The sequence below is a fragment of the Sus scrofa genome, chromosome 18 (assembly GCF_000003025.6).
Source record: "Sus scrofa isolate TJ Tabasco breed Duroc chromosome 18, Sscrofa11.1, whole genome shotgun sequence".
Lineage (NCBI taxonomy): Eukaryota > Metazoa > Chordata > Mammalia > Artiodactyla > Suidae > Sus > Sus scrofa.
Window position 1 is genome coordinate 5,867,217 of NC_010460.4, and position 26,463 is coordinate 5,893,679.

The 26,463-nt window shown below is 55.7% G+C and overlaps 1 protein-coding gene across 5 annotated transcripts in view; it reads left to right on the forward strand.

Moving 5' to 3' along the window:
* Positions 1-26,463, forward strand: part of WDR86 (WD repeat domain 86) — a 47,726-nt gene that overhangs the window by 14,118 nt on the left and 7,145 nt on the right. For 3 of the 5 annotated variants that reach the window (XM_021079223.1, XM_021079227.1, XM_021079226.1), the window contains 7 exons: positions 6,211-6,352; positions 9,407-9,827; positions 16,884-17,019; positions 20,809-20,912; positions 21,210-22,084; positions 22,205-22,325; positions 22,680-23,037. In XM_021079223.1, coding sequence (XP_020934882.1) covers positions 6,211-6,352; positions 9,407-9,827; positions 16,884-17,019; positions 20,809-20,912; positions 21,210-21,374 — 968 coding nt within the window. In that variant the 3' untranslated portion in view covers positions 21,375-22,084; positions 22,205-22,325; positions 22,680-23,037. Of the gene's footprint in view, positions 1-6,210; positions 6,353-9,406; positions 9,828-16,883; positions 17,020-18,090; positions 19,019-20,808; positions 20,913-21,209; positions 22,085-22,204; positions 22,326-22,679; positions 23,038-26,463 lie in introns of those variants that run through there. The other 2 variants (XM_021079224.1, XM_021079225.1) reach the window with 2 other exon arrangements.

The following is a 26,463-nucleotide window of genomic DNA, read 5'->3' on the forward strand; positions in this document are numbered from 1 at the left end:
TTAGCTTCAGTAACTGGCTGATCTTGAGCCTGTTGGTTTTATGTCTTATTGTTTTATTTTTTCAAATCCCAGATTTATGTATGTATGTATGTATTTTATTTATGCATTTATTTTTGGTTTTTAGGACCATACCGACGGCGTATGGAAGTTCCCAGGCTAGGGCCTGAATCAGAGCCACAGCTGCAGGCCATCGCCACAGCCACAGCAACGCAGGATCTGAGCTGCGTCTGCGACCTACACCACAGCTCATGGCAATGCCGGATCCTTAACCCACTGAGGGAGGCCAGGGCTCGAACCTGCATCCTCATGCATACTAGTCAGGTTCTTAACCTCCTGAGCCACAACAGGGATGCCTTAGCATCCCCATTTTGTGGATGAGGAAACTGAGGCTGGCCAGCCCTCTGTGCCCCTCCCTCCTGGTCCAGAGCCCTTTCCCCCTCGCCCGCCTGGTGGCTTGCCTGGGCTGGGTGCCTGTGTCAGATTCAAAGGTGCAAGAGTCTCGGATCTCGCCCTGGGGAACTGGCAGATTGGACTGAAAGAATGATTGCTACGCCGAGGGGCTGTGTGCCCTTGAACTTCCCATGAGCGGGAACTCAGTGACCTGGGGTAGGCAGAGTTCACCTCTTGGCTCAAGAGGGCCTGAAACCAAGGCAATTTTTAATTGTCACTTGAAAAACCTCCTGACATACAAATGTACCATCTTAATCATTTTTTCAGTGTACAGTTCAGAGATCTTCAAGGTTCAAAATGTGCAACCGTCACCACCACCGTCTCTAGGACTTTTTCACCTTGAAGCAAAACTGAAACTGTCCCCATTGAACAAAACCCCATTCCTCCCTCCCTCCCTCAGCCCCGGGCCCTCGCTGCTGTACTTTCTGCTCCAGGAACCTGACTCTTCCAGGTACCTTGTATAAGTGGCATCGTGCGTTGTTTGTCTTCCTGTGACTGGCTCCTTTCACTGAGTGCAGCGTTCCCAAGGTGGCAGCGTGGGCCCCGATGTCCTTCCCTTTGAGGGCCGGATACTGGCCCATTGTGTGATCGTCGGTCGGTGAACGCTTGGGCCGTTTCCCCTGACCGTTGTGCATGATGCTGCCGTGAACATGGGTGTGCAAATGTGCCTTCCGCGCCCTGCTTTCCATTCTCTTGGGCATTTGCCCAGAAGCGGGATTGCCGAGTCATCGCATACATATTTGTAAGAGGGCCTGTGGAGCACAGGGCAGGCTCTCAGACATAAACAGATCATTATTAACTTTGTCTCGGTCAAGGAAGAATTCCATCAAAAGGCAGTTTGTTTTAAGTGTGGATGGGAAGGAAGCCCACGCTGGCAGGGCGTTCTTCGGCTCTGCAGAGACCACTCTCCAGGGGGAGGTGAACTCCCTTGAGGGTTCCGGAGGATGGAGAGGGAGGCAGGAGCGCAGGGTCAAGGTCGTGGGGCGAGAGAAGCTGGGCTGAGGACAGGGCCCATGGTGGCGGCAGTGACTATAGAGCCTCAGCCCAGGCTGGGAACTTGGGGGCAGATGGCCCAAGGTTTGCAAGTACCACTTCACAATGGTCACTCCGTCGTGGCTCAGCAGAAACAAATCTGACTAGGAACCGTGAGGTTGCAGGTTTGATCCCTGGCGTTGCTCAGTGGGTTAAGGATCTGGCGTTGCCGTGAGCTGTGGTGTAGGTTACAGACGCGGCTCGGATCCTGCACTGCTGTGGCTGGGGTGTAGGCCGACGGCTGCAGCTCCGATTCGACCCCTAGCCTGGGAACCTCCATATGCCGTGGGTGCAGCCCTAAAAAGCAATAAATAAATAAATAAAAACAAAATGTTAAAGCCAGGAGAGTTTCCTACAGGGATGCTTGCAGGGCATGGGGAGCCACAGTACCTGCGGCAAGTAGCAGCAGGGCTGTCGGTTGCTGTCCCCCGGCCTGAAGGAGGGAAGGTGGGAGCGGTCACTGCAGCCTGGAAAGGGCCGGGGAGGCGCGGCTGTGGTTTGAGAGCCTGGGCCAACATTTCCTGACCTAGATGCTCTTGCTGGGGCTCCCGACTGTCTGAGCCCTGCGGGCAGTGGGGGGACAGGGAGCCCACAGGGGGTGGGAGAGCCACAGGGAGCAGGCTGGAGAAGGGGCAGGGACCCGCTGGCCCAGAGGGAAAACGCCAGGGGCATCAGCGGGAGTGGAGGCCCCACTTTCCATGCTGAGCGGACCGTGAGTTCAGCTGGGCCCGGCCCCTCCACCACTGCAGACCGGGGGCTCCAGCGCTGCGAGCCGCCCTGCACGTGGACAGGGCGCCTTGGGACCGTGGAGCTGGGAGGCGGGAGGGGCCGACTACCTTGGCAGCAAACCCTGAGCCTCAGCATATTCTTTTGAACATAATAACCACATTTTATCTGCATTCTACATCCCTTCAAAAATATTTATTTTTAGTTTGGCCTTTATTTTTGCTTATTCTGCATAATTCCAGCAGCTCATGGCCGAGGTCCCTGGAGACGTGAGAGGCCCTCCCTCCTCCCAGCCCTCCTTTATCCATCCTCTGTGACCCTGCCGGCCCTCAGGCCATGCAGCCCTGTCATTAGTCTGTGGATTATAGTGTGTGTGGGGGGTGGGCATGTTCGCAAACCCCCAGGGCTCTTGTGCTACAAGTCAGCTCGCTGGGGTTGTCAGATGTGAGGCGGGCATCTGTCTGGTCCCCCTGGAAGGGACCTGAGCATGGGAGGAGGACCTTGACCCATGCAGGGAGCCCCAGCCAGCTCGGCCAGGCCCCTGAGAGCACAGAGGGTCAGCCTGGCCCAGCTTCAGAGATAAGGTTTTTCACATTGAAAAACTTCTTTTTTTTTTCAAAAACTTCTTTTCACTATCACCTCTTTTCTCTAAGTCTTTGTTTATATGTGTTTGCATTTCTTTTGATTTGCAATCAGTGAATATATCCTCTTCTTTTTTTTTTCTCCACGGCTTGGGGAGGTTCCCAGGCTAGGGGTCAAATCAGAGTGGCAGCTGCTGGCCTACACCACAGCCACAGCCACGGGATCCAAGCCACATCTGTGACCTATGCCGCAACTTGCCACAACACCAGATCCTTAACCCACTGAGCGAAGCCAGGGATTGAACCTGCATCCTCACAGACACTAGTCAGGTTCTCAACCTGCTGAGCCACAGCGGGAGCTCCAATATATCATCTTTGTAACCTCACATGTCGGAAGAGCTCTCAGGATCCTTAGAGCGCCTGGTTAGTGGCTGCGGTTTCAGTGAGCAGAGATGCCATGCTTGGGTTTTCAGCGCTTTCCCTGGCCTGATTGGCAGGTCCGCTTGGCACTCTCCCTTCCTGCCATTAGTTGCTATTGAGATGGTCACCTGGAAGGGAGGTGACGCCCCGAGGGAGCCCCTCTTGGCCTTGGTTAGCCAGGGGCTGAGGACATGAGCTGGGCAGGACCAGCTCCCTGGCCACCTTCCAGCCACCTGAGGAAGCCTGATATTCGTCGCACGGTTCCGGGCCCTCCTGACCGCAGATCTGGTCTTAGGGAAGGCTCGCTGACACTCCTTAAATATTTTATAAACATTTCAGGGTTGGCGAAGAGCTGGACTGCATTTTGCCAATGCATTTTGCCCTCAACTTTTAAAAGTGGGGTGCTTCTTCCGGGGCAGCAGCTGGCAGCTCTTCTGGTGTTTAGTTAAGTCATACAAACGTTTTTCTGGAGGCCTGGTATGTGCTATCCAAGAAGATGGAAAAACATCTTTTTTTTCTTACTTTAAAAAAAAAAATTCTGTTTCTTAGAACCCAGGAAGTTGGATTCTTCCAAGAATAAGCTTGAACCCAGGGCCAGAAAAAAAAAAATTGTGAATCAGCTTGAAACTGTCCAGGAGATTCTAAATCTCTACTGATTAGCAGGCATCTAGATGAAACTTTAAATCCGATCAAAATCCTCGATGTAGTAAACACATCACTCACATATGTTACTATTTGAAGTCATCGGTCTCCTCACCTGTGAAATGGCTCTTCATCTAACGTTCCTTTGATTCTCTTGATTTTCTGGTCCCTGAATTCTCCTCTGAGAGAGTCGGTTTTGGGGAGTTCCCATCGTGGCGCAGCAGAAACGTATCTGACCAGTATCCATGAGGATGGACGTTCGATCCCTGGCCTCGCTCAGTGGGTCAGGGATCCGGTGTTGCCGTGAGCTGTGGTGTAGGTCGCAGACACAGCTCGGATCTGCATTGCTGTGGCTGTGGTGTAGGCCAGTGGCTGTAGCTCCTATTCATTTGACCCCTGGCCTGGGAATCTACATAAGCAGTGGGTGTGGCCCTAAAAAGCAAAAAAAAAAAAAAAAAAAGAAAAAGGAAAAAATAGGGAGAGAGTCAGTTTTGGAGTTCTTTGGTGGCTGAGTGTTAAGGAGCCGGTGTTTTCAGTGCTGTGGCTCGGGTCACTACTGTGGCACGGGATCCATCCCTGGCCTGGGGACTCCTGTATGCCGAGGGCACAGTCAAAAAAAAAAAAAAAGAGAGTCAGTTTCAGTTGAAACTGGTTGAAAAACAGGCCCTAGTGGATCCAGGGGTTGAGGTCTCCCCTGAGCTGCTTAATGATGCTCGAGGCATAAACAGCCCACAGCCAAGGTGAGAGTCAAAAGGTCTGACAACCACCCAGGCGCACTTGGCTGAGACCCCAGACTGCGTGGCCCCCTCCCTGTCCCAGACTTGCACCTGTGCCGTATCTGCTCCAGTCACCCCTTCAGCCCTGTGTCATCGCCTCTCCACACGCTCTTCCTCTTCTTCTGATGGACACAGCACCATAGAGACCCTTCCTCACCTGCCACACCCAGGCTTCTGCTCTGTGACCCTTGTCACGCTCTGTCCCAGCATGTGTCATGCTCAGCTGTCTGTCCTGCTGGGCTGGCTGCTCCCTTTGAAGGCAGGCAACGTGTCTAAATTATCTTGGATTCGTGTCCTGTGGCTGCTGGGACCAGTGGTTACACTGGGTTGCCTTAAAACAGGTTCGTTCCGACACAGTCTGGAGGCCGAACGTCCAAAGTCAGTATCACAGGGATGGTTATGAAGGTGTGGGCAGGGCTGCGGTCCCTCTGAAACCTGCAGGGGAGAAGGTGGCTGCCTTTCCAGCCGCTGGTGCCTGCTGCCCCCCTCGGCTTGTGGCCGCGCCCCTCCAATCTTCAGGGCCAGCACCTGCAAGTCTCGGCTCCATCTTCTCTGTCCTCAGATCGTCCCCTGCCTCCTTCTCATAAGGACGCTCACGGAGTTCCCATCATGGCTCAGTGGTTAACGAATCCGACTAGGAGCCATGAGGTTGCGGGTTCGATCCCTGGCCTTGCTCAGTGGGTTGGGGATCCAGCGTTGCCGTGAGCTGTGGTGGAGGTCACAGACGCGGCTCGGATCCCATGTTGCTGTGGCTCTGCTGTAGGCCGGCGGCTACAGCTCCCATTCGACCCCTAGCCTGGGAACTTCCATATGCCACGGGAGCGGCCCAAGAAATGACAAAAAGCCAAAAAAAAAAACAAAAAAAAAACAAAAAAAGGATGCTCACAATGGCCTTTAGGGTCTGACCCCATAGCCAGGAGAATCTCCCTGTCTCTTAATTACATCTATCAATGTATCTGTTTCCGCAAAAGGTAACATTTCTAGGATTTTGCAATTAGGATGTGCTATTTTTGGGGCCAGTGTTCTGCCTATCACGGTGTCTCTCCCCAAATGAAAGCACAGCTGGCACCTGGCATGTACTCAGTCTGCCCAACAACCCCCACCCCCCGCCCACCGCCGCATGAGATAGGCATCATCACTCTCCCCGTTTCAGGTGAGGAAATAGAGGCACAGGACGCTAGCCCAGCGTTCTGGCTCCGAAGACCATGCCCTTGGCCTCTATACTTTCTGCCTTTGTAACATGGGGTTTGTTGAATGACTGAGTGAGTACGAACAGCTGAAAAGTTTGAAGAAGACTGAAAGGAGATGAGTGAGAAGGGAGAGGGAAGGAGAGGAGGGCAGAAGGAGTGAGAGGAAGATCAGGGAACAAAAGGATTCCGGGCAGGCTGCATGTCCCCTGAATTGTTCCTGGCTCCCCGTGGCTCTTGAGACTCTTCCAGATTTAAGTCATCATCTCAGATTTAAGTGCGTCACTTCTGGATTCAAACGCTCTCTGCCCCCTGCTTTTTTCCCGCCTCCCCCATCTCAACCATTCTCCAAGAGAAACAGGAGCTGGCTACGCTCACACTGGCCCTCGTCTGCAGGACACGAAAGCTACGTGACCTTCTGCCAGCTGGAGGACGAAGCTGCCTTCACGTGCAGCGCTGACTGCACCATCCGGAAGTGGGACGTGCTGACCGGGCAGTGTCTGCAGGTGTTCCGGGGACACACATCCATTGTGAACAGGTCAGTGTAGCCCGGGCACCCCAGGCCACCAGGCAGTCAGGACATTGCCTCTTGTCATGGTACCTGGCTGAGTCCCAGGGTTCAGAGATGTATGCTGTGGGGCCCCTGTCTTGGGGGAACTAATTTTTTGTGGGAAACACTTGTGGACGTGTGGGGAGGTGATCAGAGGCACGTGGCAATGGGAGGCCCAGGACAGAAGTGTCCCCGGGTGTGACAAGTGCTAACTGCCCAGAGCTGCAGGTTGGAGGTTGGGAGGCGGGGGTGAGGGAGAGGCGGCACCACCAACAAACACCCCTTTGGCTCCGGCAGCACATCTGCCCCTTGCTGGGCTCAGGGCAAGGCACTGGGGGGCGAAGCTCCAACTGATGGGAACGCATTCCAGAGGAGATGGATTAATTGGTACCTGATAGCGGACCAGGGCCTGGGAGGAGGAGCGCAATGGGGATTGTTCTGAAGAGAGTCAAGGGTATTTGTAAACCTCTCCTCTCCGTGTTGCTGTTGAAAATAGCTCAGTCCCTCCTTCTCACGAGGTTTGACTTTGCCTTTCCTTGTTGAGTTTGGGTCTGGGCTGAGCCATGGAAATTCCTTGCTGATCAGAAGCTCCTGTCGTGGCTCAGCGGTTAACAAATCTGACTAGGAACCATGAGGTTGCGGGTTCGATCCCTGGCCTCGCTCAGTGGGTTAAGGATCCGGCGTTGCCGTGAGCTGTGGTGTAGGTCGCAGACGTCGCTCGGATCCCGAGTTGCTGTGGCTGTGGTGTAGGCCAGCAGCTGTAGCTCTGATTCAACCCTTAGCCTGGGAACTTCCATATGCCGCAGGTACAGCCCTAGAAAGCAAAAAAAAAAAAAAAAAAGAAAGAAAAAAGAAAGAAAGAAAGAAAGAAATTCCTTGCTGATCAGATCAATTGGACACTCTTTCTGTCACTTGCAGCTGCCTCAAGCTCCCCAGGGGATGCCCAGTATGAGCAGGAGTCTGGGCACCGGTCCTCAGGCCCTCTTGGCCAGGAGGGGCACCTGCCTGGAAAGTTAAGAGCAAGGAAGGGGCCCTGGGTGAGTGGGTGTTTGGGGTGCCGTTGTGGTGGTGACAGAAGAATGTCCTCAGCCAGAGGGGATGCTGGCAGCATGGGCTTTGTGGTGCCTGAGTCCACGTGGGACCCATGCAGCCCAATGGTCCAGCACAGTGGGTGGGAGGGGCGGGTGAGGCCGTCACTGACTGGCAGGAGGACCTGTCCATCAGAAGGCGCTCTCTCGGGGCGGGAACACAGTGACATCCCCGAGCTGCCAGGTGGAAGAGTTGTGTTAACTCCGCATATTCTGAGTGGAGAAGGACCCCAGTGGGACCCCCATAGAGCTCAGTTCCAGCCCCCCTCCCTTAGCCGGAGTAGGGGAGGCCTGGGACCTGGGAGACCAGGGCCAAGCAGGCTCGGGGTGCGGGGGGCTGAGTTTAGGACCCGGGACTCCGCTCCCGCTGGGCTCTTCGCAGAACTCTTTCTGGAGAAGGAAGCTGGTGACCGAGTCTCTTCTTGTGAGGCTGTGAGCGGTGGAAGGGCTGACAGGATGGGACAGGGGAGGAGGCCACCCCTCACGTGACCAGTGAGCTCTCAGGGTGTGCTGGAAACGATTCACCTGCTCCTCCAGAGTAAACCTGGAGACGAGGGCGAGACATGATGCTCCGCCGGGTCTGGCGTCTCCCGAGTGCACGCGCAGCACACGCGGATATTCACACACAGGTGCACGTACTCACTCATGTACACACCACACACACACGCGCGTGCCCGCCATTGGCTGTCTTGAACACTAGCTCCGCGTAGACATGTGCATCATTAAGTAACTGCTCACAAGTGAGCCATGTCCCGGAGGACGTGGCCCTCACTTCTCATGTTTTCAGAGCTGGGCTTGGCGTGTACGCTCCTGGGGGCCCAGCCCGGCCTGGTGCCCCTGCCCTCTCACGCCAGGCTGCACCCAGCAGGACTCCGGCCCCCAGACCATCCCCTGAGGCCACATGTCATCACTTCCCTGTAGAAACACACACGTGGTGAGAGCGTATCTCCCGGTTTCAGGGAAGGAGCCGTGGGCAGCGCTGCTTCCTGATATTTGCAGGAAGTGAGACAGCCCAGAGGCGGTCGGAACGATCATCTCTCCTCCTGCCCGTGCTAAGCTCACTGGCCAAGACTTTTAAAAGAGCGGGCACAGGAGCTCCTGTCGTGGCTCAGCAGTTAATGAACTCGACTAGGATCCATGAGGACGCGGGTTTGATCCCTGGCCTCGCTCAGTGGGTTAAGGATCCAGCATAGCTGTGAGCTGTGGGGTAGGTCACAGATGCGTCTCTGATCCTGAGTTGCTGTGTCTGTGGTGTGGGCCGGGAGCTGTAGCTCCGTTTCAACCCCTAGCCTGGGAACCGCCATATGCCAGTGCGTTCGGCCCTGAAAAGCTAAAAAAAAACAAGAAACAAACAAAAAAAGAGGGGGCACAAGGCTTCCCTGTCACTGGGATCCTGACCCTCTGTCCCCATATGGACGACACACCCCATGCCAGATTCACTTTGTCGGGGGTGTGTAAAGGGGCCCTTTGAAGTTACACACGGACAGACGTGTGTTTCGGGGAGAAGCTCTCAGCCTGCATCAGCATGAGGATGAGAATTAGGAAGCAGGTCTCACTGCACAGCACAGGGAACCATATCCAATCTCCTGGGACAGAACTTGATAGACGTCGGTCCAAGGAAAAGACTGTCTCTACGTATGGCTGGGTCACCGTGCTGTACAGCAGCAAGTGACACAACACTGTAAACCAGCTATACTTTGAAAAAAAAAAAAAAAGAACCATGAACACTGACTGCTTGGGAGATCTCTGCTCTGCCTCCGGCTCTTCTGCCCCTTTGCTGTCCCCCTGGAGCAGGAGGCTCGAGATGCTTCAGCCTTGAGATGGGAGCATTGCATGTTCTCCTCCATCGCCTGGGCTCGGTGAACATGTCAGGCGCCAGCCAAAGGGACCTTATGACAGCCCGCTGGCCCCCTCTGCGCCCTCTGACCCTGGACCCTCCCCCTCTTGCCACCAGGATCCTGGTCACCAACAACCAGCTCTTCAGCAGTTCCTATGACCGGACAGCTCGCGCCTGGAGTGTAGACAAAGGGCAGGTGTCGCGGGAGTTCCGGGGCCACCGCAACTGTGTGCTGACTCTAGCCTACTCTGCCCCCTGGGACCTGCCTGGGGCTCCCTGCGTGGAGGAGGCCGTGGCTGGGGGGCTTCTGGTGACGGGAAGCACAGACGGCACAGCCAAGGTGTGGCAGGTGGCCAGTGGCTGCTGCCACCAGACGCTGCGGGGCCACACGGGCGCCGTGCTCTGCCTGGTGTTGGACACACCTGGCCACACAGCCTTCACCGGCAGCACCGACGCCACCATCCGCGCCTGGGACATCCTGAGTGGGGAGCCGCTGCGCGTGTTCCGGGAGCACCAGGGCTCCATCATCTGTCTGGAGGTGAGACCTGCCTGGCCCCACCCTCGTGCATCCTCTGAGCCCTGCCCCCAGTGTACCAGTCAGCTCAGGCTGTGTAACAAAGCACCACAGACTGGGCAGCTTAAAGGGCACAGATTGATCTCAGACTTCTGGAGGCTGGGAGTCCAAGCTCAAGGCATCCCAGGGCCTCTCTCCTTGGCTTGTAGATAGCCGCTCCCCTGTGTTCTCACACGGTCTTCCCGCTGCATCCAGTCGTGTGGGATGTGAGGCTCCGCCCTCACGCCCCCATTTTAACTGTTACCACTTTAACGACCCTATTGCCAAATCCAGTCACAGTCACAGATACCAGGGTTACGGCTGTTGGCAACACGTGGATTTTGGTTTCCTTCCATGGACGGGAGGGTTAAGAGGAGTCACAGATGAAGCGATGGGATGGGCTCGAGGTGACGGAAGCAGAGTGCCGTGGGCCCCCAGGAGGCCTGTTTGGGGTTTGGGGGGTGAAGGGTAGCCCAGGACCAGTGGAGTAGAGAAGGGCTCCATTTTGTTTGGACAGAGGGACCCCCGACCCCTGGTGAACCCCAGAACAGGCCAGGTCCCTGCCATGCTTGTTTGGTCATATAAATTGCACTTTTCCAACTCAGCCCCTGCTGAGGACATGGTGATGGGGGCTGTTACTGAGCTGAGAGTCAGTTTCCGAGCTCGAGAGCTGGAGAGGTGGGAGGGCAAAGGGGGGGCCCTGGAGGCACCTGGGAAGCAGCATCGTGCGTGATGGAGAGAGGCGTGCAGGGAGCCGTGGCTCTGTGTCCTGGGCAGGGGCAGAGGGATGGGCTCTGGCTCCCTGAGGGAGGGGCACGTCTGGGCTCAGTCTTTTGGTGCCAACCAGGGGGGAGTGTGTCTCCTCTGCTGTCATCCTGGGGGTGAGTCTGTCCCCTGCCTTGTCCTACTGGGGGTGTAGAGCCCAGTGCCACCGGCAGGAGGAGTGAATGAGCTCCGAGCCGGCTGGCGGAGCTCCTCCCTCTGCAGGAGGATGCTCAAAAGGCCCCGGGAAGCACAGGGTCAAGGCCAGCTCCCAGGGTGGAGTGTCCCAGTGTGGGGTGCTCTGTGGTGAAGTGCCCTAGTGTGTGTGCTCCCAATGTGGGGTTGTCTGGGGTGCTTCTAGTGTGGGGTGCCCAGTATGGGGTGTTCTGGGGTGGGTGCTTCTAGCTTGAGGTGTTCCAGGGTGGGTGCCCCTGGGGTGGGTGCTGAAGTGAGGGGTGCTCCCAGGGTGGGCTGTTCTTGGGGTGGAGTACTGCTCGTGTGTGGAGCTCCCCCTGTGGAGTCAGTCCTGTTCCTGCAGGCACACAGCGGGACGGGTCCAGGATGGCTCCCCGACAGGGAGTGGGAGTGGGGACCGGCACATGGCGTGTGGGGGCCCCTGGGTGTGGGGTCAAGGTTGGGGGCAAGAGGGCCTGCGTGGTTGGCTGGGCAGGGAGCGCGCACCCAGTCGGAGGAGCTGTGGGCACCCCGGCAGAGGCTGGTCCCAAAGTGGGGTCTGAAGGGAGGGACACAAGGTGGCCCCTCCCCATTTCCATGGCAACAGCCCTTGATTCAGGAGAGTTGTTTGGTCATGGGCTCGTTACTTAGCTATTGAGTAGAGCCTGCTTCACCCCCAGATGGAATGGGGGCAGAGAAGCCCCCATTTTCCAGAGCAGTTGGGGGATAAGGATCTGCCCGAGGGAACCCCAGGCCCCCATCGCTGCAGGGCCGGCCTGGCATGTTCCTGAGAATGGAGGGCCTGATGCTCATGGAGGCTTGACGTCCCCTCCCTGGGGAGGGGACAGGCCCTGGGGAGGGGACGGGCCCGGGGGCCGCCTCCCCGCAGAAGCAGCCAGGGTGCAGAGGCCGCATTCAGGAGAGAGGGCTGCTTCCCTGTGGGGTGGACGCTCCGTAAGTGGGTCTCTGTGGTGTTGCCGCTGGTACCAAATCAATCGACCTGTGCCGTGATGTGGGAGGCTGGGCTTGGGTGACCTTTGGGGCGTTGCCTTTGCCCACTTCCCCTAGTCCCTCTTTCTCAGCGTTCACGTCTGTTTCCTTCCTCCGTCCCTTTCTCTGTCCCCTGCATGTCCACACACAGGACAAGCCACCTGAGCCGGAGATCGGATCTCCTCTTGGGGACCTGGCAGACTCCCCATCCTACCAGCTCGGGGAGGGGCAGGCTGCCTTCCCAGATGCCCTGCGGGACAGGCAGGGTTCTGGTGTCTGGAGCATCCTGGGTCGGGAGGGTTCTGTGAGCCCAGCGTCCTGGCCTCCGGCGGTGGTTTGGGGAGGAGGCGCTGGCGCTGGCAGGGAGGGCGTTGTCTGCGTTTCCTGTTGGGCTGCGTGACAGTCACCCACCAGGGTCCTGAGGGGCCTGCTCCGGGGAGCTGTGTGTTTACACTGTGCATCGGGAACAGGAAGGCCCTTTTGTGTGTTGAGATAAAGTTATGAGCTGCCTTTTCAGAGGCTGGGGAGGAAAGACGAGGCTTACAAGAGCAATCCAGCCTCATTAGCCTGCCTCCCACCCCCCGGCTCTGTGCCTGGAAGGTCCCGCATGGCACGCTCCCACCTCCTCGTAGGCCCACAGTGGCTCTGAGCCTTCCAAGGGCAGAGGCGAGGCCCAAGAAATCGGCCACGGCCAAAGGGCCCGTCTTTCCCCTCTATTATGGGATTTGCGTGCCAACCCCAGAGGGTTCCAGAAGCCAGGTGGGGGTAGCCGAGAGTGCGCAGAAGGTGGGCCAGAGCAGAGGGAGGGCTCACTTCCAGGTAACCTCCTCAAGGTCAAGTCCACAAACCGTGGAGTCAGGGGACAGCTGCCTTACCCTCGCTCTTCAGAGGAGCTCCCAGGGCCTGAGCTCACCGGGTGGTCCTTGTGAAGAGGAGAAGGAGACCCTTTGCTGTCCCTTCATACTTTCATATTTATGTTTTTAAAAAATGTTGGTTATGAAACATCTCAGACATAAAATATAGCAGACAGTAAAACACACACCTGTGTACCCAGCTTGGAAATGAGATATTAGCATCAGGTCATGCTTACCTCATATCTTTTTTTTTTTCTCCTGTTTCTTTTTTGGCCGCCCCGAGGCATCTGGAGTTTCCTGGCCAGGGATCAGAGCTAAACCCCAGTCTCAACCTAAGCCCCAGCCGCAGCTGAGGCAACACCAGATCCTTAACCCACTGTGCCAGGCTGGGGATCGAACCTGTGTCATAGTGCTCCCAAGACACCGCCAATCCTGTCGTGCCACAGCAGGAACTCCTTACTTCGTATCTTTTAAAAGAAATAAACATTTCAAACATAACCAGAGAGGGCCAGGAAACGTGCTGGTGGTGTGGGGCCACCCCAGGGCGCTGGGCCCGCACCTGCCTGTCTGCGGTCTCATCTGGGTGCTCGTTCTTTTCCTGCAAAAGCCCTGTCCTGCCAAACCCAGAGGGGCCGGGCAGAGACTGGGTGTTACCAGCTCCCGGGTTAGACTAGGCTGCGTGGGATATCAAATGTATCCTCCCAGCCTCCTCCAAGGGGGATTATTTTTTCTCATTTTGCACATGAGAAGATGGAGGCTCGGAGTGGGTAAGCAACTTGCCCAGGGTCGCATAGCTTGTAAGGGGCAGAGACAGGATGTGAGCCCAGGACTCAACATGTAACCTGTGCTTGTAACAAGCAGCTTTTAAAGGGGTGACGGGGTCCATACCATGCTAGAGTCAGGGAGCCTCCTCTGATAGGAAAATGCCTGCAGCCTGGCTGTGCCCTGCTCACCACCTGGCCCAGTTGCTCCTCTCCTGCTGCGCTGGTGCATGGCCTGCCGTGAGCAAGGGGGAGGGGGAGGCCCAAACCCTGGCCTCATCCTGCCCCCTCCGCGTGGGTGGATCACACGCCAGGGAGATGGCCCATAAGCCCGTCCCCTCAGAGTTGCCTTGGGGGCTGGGAGTCCAGCAGGACCGGCCTCTGTGACTCGCCGTCGGGGTCTGCCCTGCTTTCCCATTTGCCTCACGCCCCTCTGGCCTCCCCAGGCCACCCTGCTGCTCCCCGTGGGTCTCCTTTCAGGAAACCAGCCAAAGCGAGCCGTGAGGCCAGCCAAGGACAGCAGGCTCCAGCATTTCCTCAGCCTCTGGATGTAGGATTTGTGCTTTGAAAGTGTACAGCTTGGTGGCTTTTTAAGCACAGTGTTGGAGGCCCTGCGTCATCAGAACATCAGCTCTGAGCGGGAGGCATCCTCCCTGTGTCTCTGCACTCAGTGTCCCCTTTGTGGGGCCGAGCAGGCAGAGATGGGGAGGCCGAGTGGCCCGATTGGCACTAGGGTCTTTTTTTTCAGGGCTGCACCTGCGGCATATGGAGGTTCCCAGGCTGGGGGGAAAATCAGAGCTGTAGCCGCCGGCCTACACCACAGCCACAGCAACTCGGGATCCGAGCCACATCTGTTAGCTACACCACAGCTCACAGCAATGCCAGATCCTTAACCCAATGAGTGAGGCCAGGGATCGAACCCACAGCTTCATGGAGGCTAGTTGGGTTCGCTCCTGCTGAGCCACAACAGGAGCTCTCGCACCGGGGTCCTGACTCACCTGCTGCTCGTACCTGCACCCCTTATTCTGGGTTTCAGTGGGTAGTTTGGGAAGCATGACCGCTGGAGACCTGGGATTGCTTCTGGCGGTGATGGTTGGTGTGAGGCCAGCCAGGAAACACTGGGGACCAGTGGCGATCAGCCTAGGGGCAGGGTGCAGACCCCATGCCGGCAGTACGGGAGGGACCCAGGGGGGTGGCTTTCCCACAAGAGATGAGGGGGGAATCAGCTCAGGGGCACTTTCTAGGCAGAGAGGACTTGTGAAAAACCTGGGGAGGGGAGTTCCCATCATGGCTCAGCAGAAATGAACCTGACTAGTATGCATGAGGATGCAGGTTCAATCCCTGGCCCCGCTTGGTGGGATAAGGATCCGGCGTTGCCATAAGCCGAAGTGTAGGTCGCAGACGTGGGCTGGATCTGGCGTTGCTGTGGCTGTGGCACAGGCCAGCAGCTGTAACTCCAATTCCATCACCAGCCAGAGAACTTCCATTTGCTGCACCTATGACCCTAAAAAACAAGAACAAAAATAAAAAACCTGGGGAGGACAGTATGTAGGCAGGGATCTTAGGGGACAGTGAGGACAGGTGAGCCTGGGGAAGCCGGGCCGTATCCGGGCTCCAGGCACAGGGCTGAGAGTAGGCGAGGGTGCTGGGCAGGTGCCCCTGCCCCCATCGATGACCAGGATCCAAGCCCCTGAGGGTGCTGATGGGGGGAGGTCTGGGGGGTGTTCTGGACTCTGGGGAGGCCCTGTCCCTGGGGAGTGGAGCACCAGTAGGAGAGGCCAGAAGCCAGGCTCCATTGGCTGGGCCAGTCAGAAACCCATTAGGACTATAGGGCAGGGCCCGAGAGTCAGGCCATGCCCGTCTCCCACTTGGTCCACTGGAAAGCACCTGCAGTCTCTGCTTCCAGGAGGCCACATGTGTTCCTTGAGATTCTGCTCTTCCACCATAGGAACTGACCGAAGGCCAAGTGTGTCCTGTGGCCAGAGTGGAAAGATGTACTGGGCCAGAGTCTTTTTCTCTGGGATGGAAACTGGAAAATATCGTGGGGGAACTGAGTCAGCCCCTCGGAACTGGCATGGAAAGTGGCTGAGACCGGCAGTGCGCGATGGAGCTAGGAGGACTTGGCACATGTTGAGGGAGCCTGTTCCAGGAGTTCCCGTTGTGGCTCAGCATTAACGAACCCGACTAGTATCCATGAGGATGTGGGTTCGATCCCTCAGTGGGTTAAGGATCTGGTGTTGCTGTGATTTGTGGTGTAGATCAAAGACGTGGCTCAGATCCTGCGTTGCTGTGGCTGTGGCTTAGGCTGGCAGCTGCAGCTCTGATTTGACCCCTAGCCTGGGAACATCCATATGCCACAGGTGCAGCCCTAAAAAGCAAAAAAAAAAAAAAAAAAAAGATTTAAAAAAATTAAGAAAGAAAAGAAAAAAGGAAGCCTGTTCCAGGCCCACCACCCACTACCCCTGGGAGAAGGGCCTCATCTCTCCTGGGCCCTGCCAAGCAGGAGGACACCTGGTGACATCAGCCAGCTAACTGCAGCTGAGGACCTCACCCCGTCGGCCTTGGGTTCTCAACCGTGTCTCCGACCATGAGAGGTGCTGGGAGCTCTCTGGGCTGTGTGGTGTTTCGTCTAGGACATTTGTGGAATTACTTCAGTAGTCTCTGGGCTCTCTCTGGCTGGTACACTGGACTTCTTGGCCAGGGGTACTCTGGGAGGGGCCCCCCAGGCCCTTCCCTTGTCTCCCAGCCCCTTTTCCCACCTCCTGTGACACCAGCAGGGGTGTGAATGCCACTCCAGCTGGCAGGAGCGAGTGGGAAGTGGGGGAGTCTGTCTCTAGGGGCGGGCAGGGCAGGACCCCACAGTGGCCCCTGGATGCTCAGATCCAGTCTGCCTCACGCTGCGGCCACTTAGGTGATGTCTAGACCTTTCTCTCACCTACCTGCCCTTCCACAAGCAGAAGTCCAGTGAGCAAGCCCGGGCCTGGGCACCCCTTTCTCAGCTGGAAGACCCCCAGGGCACAGCAGTAGCTCCAGATGGATTCGCATTGACCTTCCAGGGGCCAAGCTGCTCCTGAGGAGGCGACTGCTAATGAGAGCCACCTGGCAGTCACAGACGTGGGGCCGGCTGGCATTTTCCGGTTCCTGCTCTTGGGGTGCTGAGCACTGGGGGGTCGTGTCTGTGAGCCCCAGGAGGAGGGGGACAGGCTCCTTATCTGTGGCTGAAGCAGGTGAGAGCAGAGTCAGTGACTTGGCCAAGGGCCCGTCAAGATCTGACGCTGGGTCCCTGAGCCACACCGCCCTGCGGGGAAGGGAGGGCAGCCAGAGGCTGGGCACCGGAGTGGGCAGGCCGGTGCGATGCGCGGGCAGGGGGCTTTCTGGCTGGGCCTCGGTTTCTCCACCGAGACCTGCACGCGCCCCACCCGCGTTACACAGGGAGGTTTGGGGAGGACTTCGGCGGCCAGCGATGCCTGAGTCCGATGCCGCCCGCCCTCCTCCCGCAGCTGGTGAACCGGCACGTGTACTCGGGCAGCGCCGACAGGACGGTCAAGTGCTGGCTGGCGGACACGGGCGAGCGCGTGCGCACGTTCGCCGCCCACAGACACAGCGTGAGCGCCCTCAAGTATCACGCAGGCACCTGTAAGTGACCCCCTCGCCCAGGGCCCCTCTGCTTCCTCTTACTCCCCTCCCTGCTGAGCCTCAGCTGCATTCAGTTTGGTCAGCGGCCAAGGGCGGCAGCTGTGCACGTTTATTCCTCCGCAGAAATAAGGTCCAAACAGGGGTGTGAGGAGTTCCCGTTGTGGCTCAGCGGTAATGAACCCGACTAGTATCCACGAGGACGCGGGTTCGATCCCTGGCCTCGTTCAGTGGGCTAAGAATCCCGCGTCGCCATGAGCAGTAGTGTAGGTCGCAGTGTTGGCTCCGGCGTTGCTGTGGCTGTGGTGTAGACCAGCAGCGCAGCTCCAATTCCACCACTAACCTGGGAATTTCCATTTGCTGCAGGTGTGGCCCTAAAAAAAAAAAAAAAGCAAATCAGGCTGTTGGGATTCCTCCCCACCTTTAGCTCCCTAGGACATGCAGCGACCTGTGTGTTCAGAAGCCTTCGGGTCAAAAGCAGGTCTCAAGGACACTCTCTAGTTCTCAAGTGGGACGGTGACACCACTTAACTCCAGCCAGACTTGAGGGTCAAGTAGCTTTGGCTTCCCTTGGCATTCGGTTTGACTATGGATAAGAGAAAACCCAAGTAACTGGGATTTAAATGAGATAGTGGTTGGTTTTTCTCTCAGGTAGAAGTGCAGGAGCTGGTGATCTAGGCTGGAGTGGATGGCGCCACAGAATTGTTAGGCACCCAGATTCCTTTTTTGACTTTACGTCTTCATCCTTGGCATGAATCTCTATTTTTAAGGAGGGGTCCTCATGGTTCAAGATAGCTGCTGCAGCTCCAGCCATCATGTCATGTTTCAGGCAGGCATGAAGAAGAGGAGGGAAAGGCATAAGAATGTGTCTCCTAGATGAGTAGGCCCCTTTAGAGATCTTTCCTGGAACCCCCCCCCAAAGACTTCTGCATACATCTCCCTGACCCCTGCCTGCAGGAGAGGCTGAATAAGAAAATCTCTGGGGACCCTGCTGCGAAGATTAATCAGGGTTGTTTTGGAAATAAAGAGGGGCTGCTTGGCTTACTGGGTAATCAGCAAGCTCTCTATCCCACAGGTCTCAAATTGTCCCACATCTGGGCCTTCCTGGCTCTGTCCGACTGGCTTGCCACAGGTTTACACCCCAGACACGTCCAGAAGACAGGCATTGTTCTGGGCGAGCAAACCCCACAATCTCACCACACGTACATGGGAGGGGGCCTCCCAGGTTCCTGAGAATCTCTTTCCCAAAACGACCCCTGATGTTCTGTTTCCCCACCAGCACCCTCCCTTTCCCCAGCTAGTCTCCCTCTCACACAATGCGCGCGCACACACACACACACACACACACACACGCACACACCCAACAGCAGCAGGAAGCCCACCCCACATGGGGCTGAGCCTGAGTCATTTCTCTAGCACAGGAGTTAAGGGAGCAGAATGGGGGGTGGAAGGGGGAGGAGCCACAGTGGAAAATTCCAACCGACTCCACAGCACAGGTGTTAGATGATGATAGAGTGGATTTCTGAAAATAGAGCCTGAGATGCCCTCAGGATTTCAGTGTCTGACTCAGAAAATGATTTTTCCCTTGTTCCTGTGCCCAAGCTTATAAATGTGATTATGACTCTGCTTCTCCAATTTAAAAAGAACGTTGCCTAGAGCGCCTCCCCGTGGCAGCGGCTGGGATGAAACTTGCTGTGGCAGCAAATCCTGCAGACCCCACCTGCTGCCCGCGTTAAGGAGCTTGGACCTTGGTCTTGCCTGCAGGCTACAGGATGATCAGCCTTCATTCCAGACCCTTTTCCTACCCTCAGGATGCTCAACAACCACACTGCATGTGGAGGAAAGGCAGGAAAGGAGCTGAAGAGGCCCAGAAATGAAACTTCCCCTCTAGGGCCACATTCACCAGTAGCTTTAACAGAAATCCCTGGAGTGGAGTTCCCGTCGTGGCTCAGTGGTTAACGAATCCTACTAAGAACAACGAGGTTGTGGGTTCGATCCCTGACCTTGCTCAGTGGGTTAAGGACTCAGTGTTGCTGTGAGCTGTGGTGTAGGTTGCAGACGTGGCTCCGATCCCATGTTGCTGTGGCTCTGGCGTAGGCCATTGGCTACAGCTCTGATTAGACCCCTAGCCTGGGAACCTCCATATGCCACGGAAGTGGCCCAAGAAATGGCAAAAAGACAAAAAAAAAAAAAAAAAAAAAGGAATTCCCTGGAGTAGGCAGGTCACACAGGAAACGGGATAAGGTATTGATGCTTCAAGGACAGGGGGTGCTGACTGGCTCACTCAGGATGCTTGGTGGCTGTACCAGATGCTGTGTGTACCCCTTCAGGGGGCACTTGCTGCTGCAGCATCTGAGGTCTTCTGCCTGAGTGTGTTTGCCTGTGAGGCATGTCGGAGAGCTGGGAGTTGACCTCCACAATCGAGGCTAATGGGAGTTGATGGATAAATACCCAGCATCCTTGTCCCCAGGTGGAACAACTCTGAGACACAGTTTGGGCCTTCTCCCGAGGCCCCCAGCAGTCACCTGCTCACTAACACACCTGCATGGGAGGCCTCCCTCCCTGTTCTCTCCCCACCTCCTGGAATGCCCTGCCAGATGAACCGTGTGCACGCAAATCCTAGCGTCAGGGTTGGCTTCTGAGCAAACCCCGGCTAAGATGATGAGTGGACGAGGGAGTTCCTCTGGCCAGTGTTCTCAGGGAGCTCTCTGACCAGCAGCATCACATGGGCCTGGCTAGACATGCGGCCCCACCCCAGACTTCCTTATTTTTTAAATTTCATTTTATTTTGTCTTTCTGTCCTTTCCAGTGCCACACCCATGGCATATGGATGTTCCCAGGGCTAGGAACCCTAATCGGAACTATAGCTGCTAGCCTACGCCAGAGCCCCAGCAACACCGGATCCAAGCCGCGTCTGCAACCTACACCACAGCTCACGGCAACGCCGGATCCTTAACCCACTGAGCAAGGCCAGGGATCAAACCCACAACCTCACGGTTCCTAGTCGGATTCCTTAACCACTGAGCCATGACGAGAACTCCAGACCTCCTTAAATCCGAAAATCAGGTGGGCCCAACCATCCGTGTCTTAACAAGCCCTCCTGGTGACTGCGATGTTCGGGGGAGTTGGAGAACTCTTGGACTAAGAATGTAGGAAGAAGCCCAAAGGAGACAGAATCCGGGGCCTTCCCGTGGGGGCGTTTGGGCAGCGGCACTCTGGTGAACCCCAGAGGGGCTGGATTGTTTAGAGGACCAAGTTCATTACTGAGGAGGGGGAGGAACGCGTTTCTGGTTGGTCTTTGCCCCAGGAGGCTGCTCAGATGGTGGGGGGAGGGATGGCCCCCTGAGGCAGGGGCTTCAAAGCCGCTAGAAACACCTGCGAGAAAAGCCAAGCTTCACCAAAGGCTTCCACCAAATGGCCTAAGGGTGGGGAGTTTGGCCCAGGTGATAATCAGGAGGGATGGAAGCGCCTGGAAGGACAGGGTGGACTGATCTGAAGCCCAAGGGAGGTGGGGCAGCCAGGCCTGCAGAGCCAGCGGCAGCCCACAGAGGGCGCCTCCCAGCCCCCAGTGAGCACCTTGAACTCGCAGGAACGCGCTGAGATAAGGAAGGTGCCGCCTCCTGCCTTTCAAGGGGCTTCTGCTATTTCCTATTTGCCGTTTGACATCCTTGGGAGGTGGGGATGGGTCCCAGGGAGGGTCCTCGTCACTCCCCGCCCTGCCCCCTGCCCTGCGGCGTCGGGGACCAGGCCGAGGGCTCTGGGGCGGGAGGCCAGTCGCACTGTGTGTTCACAGTGTTCACAGGCAGCGGGGACGCCCGCGCGCGCGCCTTCGACGCCCAGTCTGGAGCCCTGCGGAGGGTGTTCCGCGGCCACGCCTTCATCATCAACTGCATCCAGGTAGGCGCTCCCGCCCTCCCCTGGGCCGCGGGGCCAGTGGGCTGAGCGAGGGCGGGCCCGTCTGCATCCTCCGCCCGGGAGAGGAAGGGGAGGACACGCGGCTCCCACCCACCCCCCGCCCCGGGCCGAGCCTCCTCCGGGCCGAGTCTTCCCTATCAATCGGCCTGGGCAGTCGCAGTTCACGCCGATCCGAGGCGGGGAGGCGGGGCGGACCCCGAGCCCTTGACGCTGTAGCTGCCGGGGCCCGATGGGAGGGCCCGCCCTGGCCACGCCCCTAGCCCCGCCCCGCCCCCGCAGGTGCACGGCCAGGTGCTCTACACCGCCTCGCACGACGGCGCGCTGCGCCTCTGGGACGTGCGGGGGCTTCCGCCGCCGCGCCGCGCCGCCCCCAAGCGCAGCCTCTCGCGCCTCTTCAGCAACAAGGTGGGCTGCGCCGCCGCAGCGCCCCTGCAGCCGGCCTGAGGCCCCCGGATCCGCCGAGGGAGCGCGGCCCGCCCGCCCGAGGGCCCCCAGCGGGCGAAGGCGACACATGGGGCCTTGCCTCCGCGTCGGAGGACCTCCGAAGCCGTCTCCCGTGGGGAGACTGTGCTTGGCCCGGACCGCGTCCCCAACTTGCCCGCCTGTCTGTCCCCACCCTCTTCAGCCCAGCCCTCAGCCTGCGCTCCGGCCCACCCGGGACCCTCCCAATTCTCAGGGTCTCCAGCCCCACGACCTGGGGCGCCTGCTGAGCGAAACGGACGCTTCAAAATGCCGCTGAGCCACAAACTGTCGTTATTCTGGCCAATTGTACAACTTGTGCAGAAGCGAAATACAGGTCCTTAAAATGCTCTGCAAGATGTCTTTTGTTCTGCAAACTGAGCCTCAGCCTCCTCGCAGAGGGAGGAGGGGTTCTCGGGCACCAGGGGCCGGCCTCGCTCCCGGCCTGGGCCTGCCGGCCTGGGGATGAAAAGAGGGGCTGCAGCCTCACGGCCGCGGCAGTGTCCCTCATGTGGGGAGTGGCTTGAAAGAGGCACCTCGGTTGGGTGACAGCAAGGATCCGTCACCCTGGCTTTGGAGCTGCAGTTCCTGCACGAGTCGAGGAGGGCCTCTTCTCTCTGGTCTGGAGTAGAAAGGCCTCACGCACAGGAGCCAGCTCTGCGCGGGCGAGGGGAAGGCCCTGGAGGTGTGCACAGGTAGGGTAAATGGGGAAAGCGGGGAGCGGCCCCCAGCAGTCCCTCTCCCCACCAGAAGGGGCGCTCTTCCAGCCTTTGGCCGGTACCCACTGTTTACGTCCACCGTGCCCTCCATGCCAGGCCCTAGCTGGTCCCTGGTGCAGGAAGAGGAAAAGCTGCAGAAGACAGCGTCCACTCTTGAGAGTTCAGCGTCTCGCCGAGGACAAGCCTCCCCAGACAGAGGCAGCCCTGACGCAGAGAGGTGGGTGCTCCAGCGTCTTCATGCAAAAGGTGTTTCATCCGCAGGATGCGCCGCAGGACAGGCTTCACCAGTTCCCTGGGGTGCCCAGGGCCATGCCTGGTGGGTGAAACCCTCCTGCTTGAGCCAGATGAGCAGGTACAGTATTGACACCAGGGGCAGAGAAAGGGTTGTGTATCTTTGCGATGTGCTCTAGTCCACACCCCAAACCCTGGGAATGCAGGGGCCTCCCCAGGAAAGCAGGCTTGCTGATGAAAAGAACGTGCGGGAGCAGCATCAATCAGGCTCCTTTGGATGGAACTCAGCACACAGTACAGGTGAGGGGATCCACGTGTGCTGCCTGCATCTCATCTCCAGGGCCAGCAGCTGTGGCTGCGACGGCAGGCCCACCCCGGGGGGCTTCTGGGAAGCTGACTTCATTTCAGAGAGGGCAGGCAGAGAGAATCCCTGAGTACCTGCATCCGCATTCAGTCGCCTTCTCAGACTACTTTGTGGACAGAGGCAGCTGGAGTAACCAGAGGCTGGCTGGACCACGCTCTCTCTCGGAATTGTTGACAGCTGATACCCACCTCAACAGCCCTGGCTTACACCTTATCCAGCAACACCCCCGTCTTTTCTCACTCTACCCTGAGAAAAAGCCACTGGCTGTGGATCCTAAAACTGGCTGGCGCCTGCGTGTGTTTTCTCCAGCCTGCCTGCCCCTCCCAGAGAAAGAGTAAGAAATGGAAAACCACTCTTTTGCTTTTCCCCCTCCCTGTTTACGTTTTTAATTGAAGTATAATTGATTTACAGTGTTGTGTTAATTTCTGCTCTACAGCAAAGCGATTGTTTTATATACATTCTTTTCCATTACGGTTTATCTCAGGACATTGAATGTATTTCCTTGTGCTGTAGAGTAAGACCTTGTTGTTTATTTATTCTTTATATATTTTTGATCTGCTAATCCCAACCTCCCAATGCATCCCTCCCCCGCCACCCTCTCCCCCTTTGCAACCACAGGTTTGTTCTCCTGTCCCTGAGTCTCTGTTTTGTAGATGGGTTCATTTGTGTCATATTTTAGACTCCACATATATGTGATATCATATGGTATTTATCTTTGACTTGACTTAGTATGATCATCTCTGCGTCCATGCTGCTGCAAATGGCATATTTTGTTTTTGTTTTGGCTGAGGCATGCAGCAGCTTGATGGGGGAATCTCAGTTCCCAGACCAGAGACTGAACCTGGGCTGCAGCAGTGAAAGTGCCAAATCCTAACCACTAGACCACCAGGGAACTCCCCATTTCATTCTTTTTTAAGGCTGGTAATAATCCATTGCGTGTGCATATATATCTCATCACATCTTAATCTCTTCATCTCTTGGTGGATATTTAGGTTGTTTTCATGTCTTGGATATTGTAAATAGTGCTGCTTTGAACATAGAGGTGCATGTATCTTTTTCAATTATGGTTTTGTCCAAATATATGCCCAGAAGTGGGACTGCTGGGTCATATAGTAATTCTATTTTTAGTTTTTTGAGGAACCTCTGTACTGTTTTCTGTAGTGGCTGCTTCAACTTACATTCCCACTAACAGTGTGGAAGTGTTCCCTTTTCTCCACACCTTCTCCAGCATTTATTGTTTGTAGACTTTTGTGCGTGTGTGTGTGTGCTTTTTAGGGCCACATCTGTGGCATTTGAAGTTCCTAGGCCAGGGGTTGAATCTGAACTGGAGCCACCATCCTCCACCACAGCCATGGCAAAGTCCGATCCAAGCTGTGTCTTCATCCTATGGCACAGCTCAGGGCAATCCACTGACCAAGGCCAGGGATCAACCCCCCATTGTCATGGATATTAGTCAGGTTCATTTCTGCTGAGCCACACTGGGAACTCCCTGTTTGTAGACTTTTTGATGATGGCTGTTCTCACTGGTGTGAAGTGGTACCTCATTGTGTTTTGGATTTGCATTTCTGTAATAATTAGTGATGGAGTTCCTGTCGTGGCTCAGTGGCTAATGAATCTGACTAGGAACCATGAGGTTTTGGGTTCGATCCCTGGCCTTGCTCAGTGGGTTAAGGATGCGGTGTTGCTATGAGCTGTGGTGTAGGTCTAAGACATGGCTGGGATCTGATGTTGCTGAGGCTGGGTGTAGGCCAGCAGCTGTAGCTCCGATTAGACCCCTAGCCTGGGAACCTCCATATGCCGCGGGTACAGCCCTAGAAAAGCCAATATAATAATAATAATAAATTTTTAAAAATGAGTGATGTTGAGCATCTTTCCATGTGCATACTGGCCATCTGCGTGTCTCCTTCGGAGTAATGTCTGTTGAGGCTTTCTGTCCACTTTGTGATGGAGTTTGAGTTTTGCTGTTTTGAGTGGTATGAGCTGTTTGTATATGTTTGAAGTTAAGCCTTTATTGGTCACATCGTCTGCAGGTATTTTGTGCCGTTCCTTCGTTGTCTTTTCATTTTGTTTGTGGTTTCCTTCCCTGTGCTAAAGCTTGTCAGTTTGATTAGGTCCCACTTGTTTGGCTTTTGTTTTTAGGTCTATTGCCTTGGGAGACCCACCGACCTCAGAAAGCATTTGTACGATTTCTACTTAGACCACGACCTCCCCTGGGAGTTTTATGGTGTCGTGTCCTGTGTTTCAGTCTTTAAGACGTTTTGGGTTTATTTTTGTGCGTGGGGAGAGGGTGTGTTCTAACTTCACTGATTTACCTGCAACTCTCCAACTTCCCACCAGCCACTGCTGAAGAGCCTGCCTTTTCTCCATTGTATATTTTTGCCTCTTTTGTGACGATTAATTGACCAGAGGTCTACGGGTTGATTTCTGGGCTCTCGATTCTGTCCCATCGATCCATAGTCTGTGTTTGTGCCGGTACCACAGGGTGTTAACCACTGTAGCTTTGTAGTATTGTCTGCAGTCTGGGAGGGTTATACCGGCAGCTTTTTGTCTTTTTCCTCAAGATTACTTTCTGTGGTTCCATATAAATTTTAGGATTATTTGTTCTAGTTCTGAGAAAAATGTCATGGGTTATTTGATCGAGATTATATTAAATCTACATATTGCTTTGGGTAATATGGCCTTTCTTCCAATCCAAGAGCATGGGATATCTTTCCATTTCTCCCTTCCTTCCTTCCTTCCTTCCCTCCCATCCTCCCTCCTTGCTTTTGTCTTTTTAGGGCTACAGCCGTGGCATATGGAGGTTCCCAGGCTAGGGGTCAAATTGGAGCTGTAGCTGCCGGCCTACACCACAGCCACACCAGATCTGAGCCTCGTCTGCGGCCTACACCACAGCTCATGGCAATGCCGGGTCCTTAACCACTGAGCGAGGCCAGGGATTGATACTAATCACATTTGCTTCCACTGAACCATGATAGGAACTCCATCTTTCCATTTATTTGAATCATGGTTATTTATTAATGTTTTTGATTCTCCACATATGTTTTTCACGTCTTTGGTCAGGTTTATTCCTAAGTATTTTTGGGGGGTGAAATTTTATTTTTTCTAACATTCCCTTTCTGATATTTCATTGTGGTTTAAAGAAATGTCACTGGAGTTCCCCTTGTGGCTCAGCAGCAACAAACCCAACTGGTATCCATGAGGACGTGGGTTTGACTGATCCCTGGCCCTGCTCAGTGGGCGAAGGATCCAGCATTGCTATGAGCTATGGCGTAGGTCGGAGACATAGCTCAGATCCTGCATTGCTATGGCTGTGGTGTAGGCCAGCAGCTGCAGCTCTGATTCAAACTCTGGTCTGGGAACTGCTAAATGCCACAGATGCAGCTCTAAAAAGACAAAAAAGAAAGAAAGAAAGAAATGCCACCAATTTCTGTTTGTTAATCTTGTATCCTACTACCTTGCTGAATTCATTTATCAGTTCCAGTACTTTTTGTGTGGGAGTTTTTAGGATTTTCTATATATAGTATCATGTCATGTGCATATAATCACAGATTTACCTCTTCCCTTCCAATCTGAATACCTTTTATTTGTTTTTCTTGTCTGATTACGGTGGTTAGGACTTCCAGTACTATGGTGAATAGAACTGGTGAGAGTGGGCATCCTTGCCTTGTTCCAGATTTTAGTGGGAAGTCTTTCAGCTTTTCACCATTGAGGATTATATCAGCTGTGGTTTTGTCATAGATAGCTTTCATTTTGTTGAGAT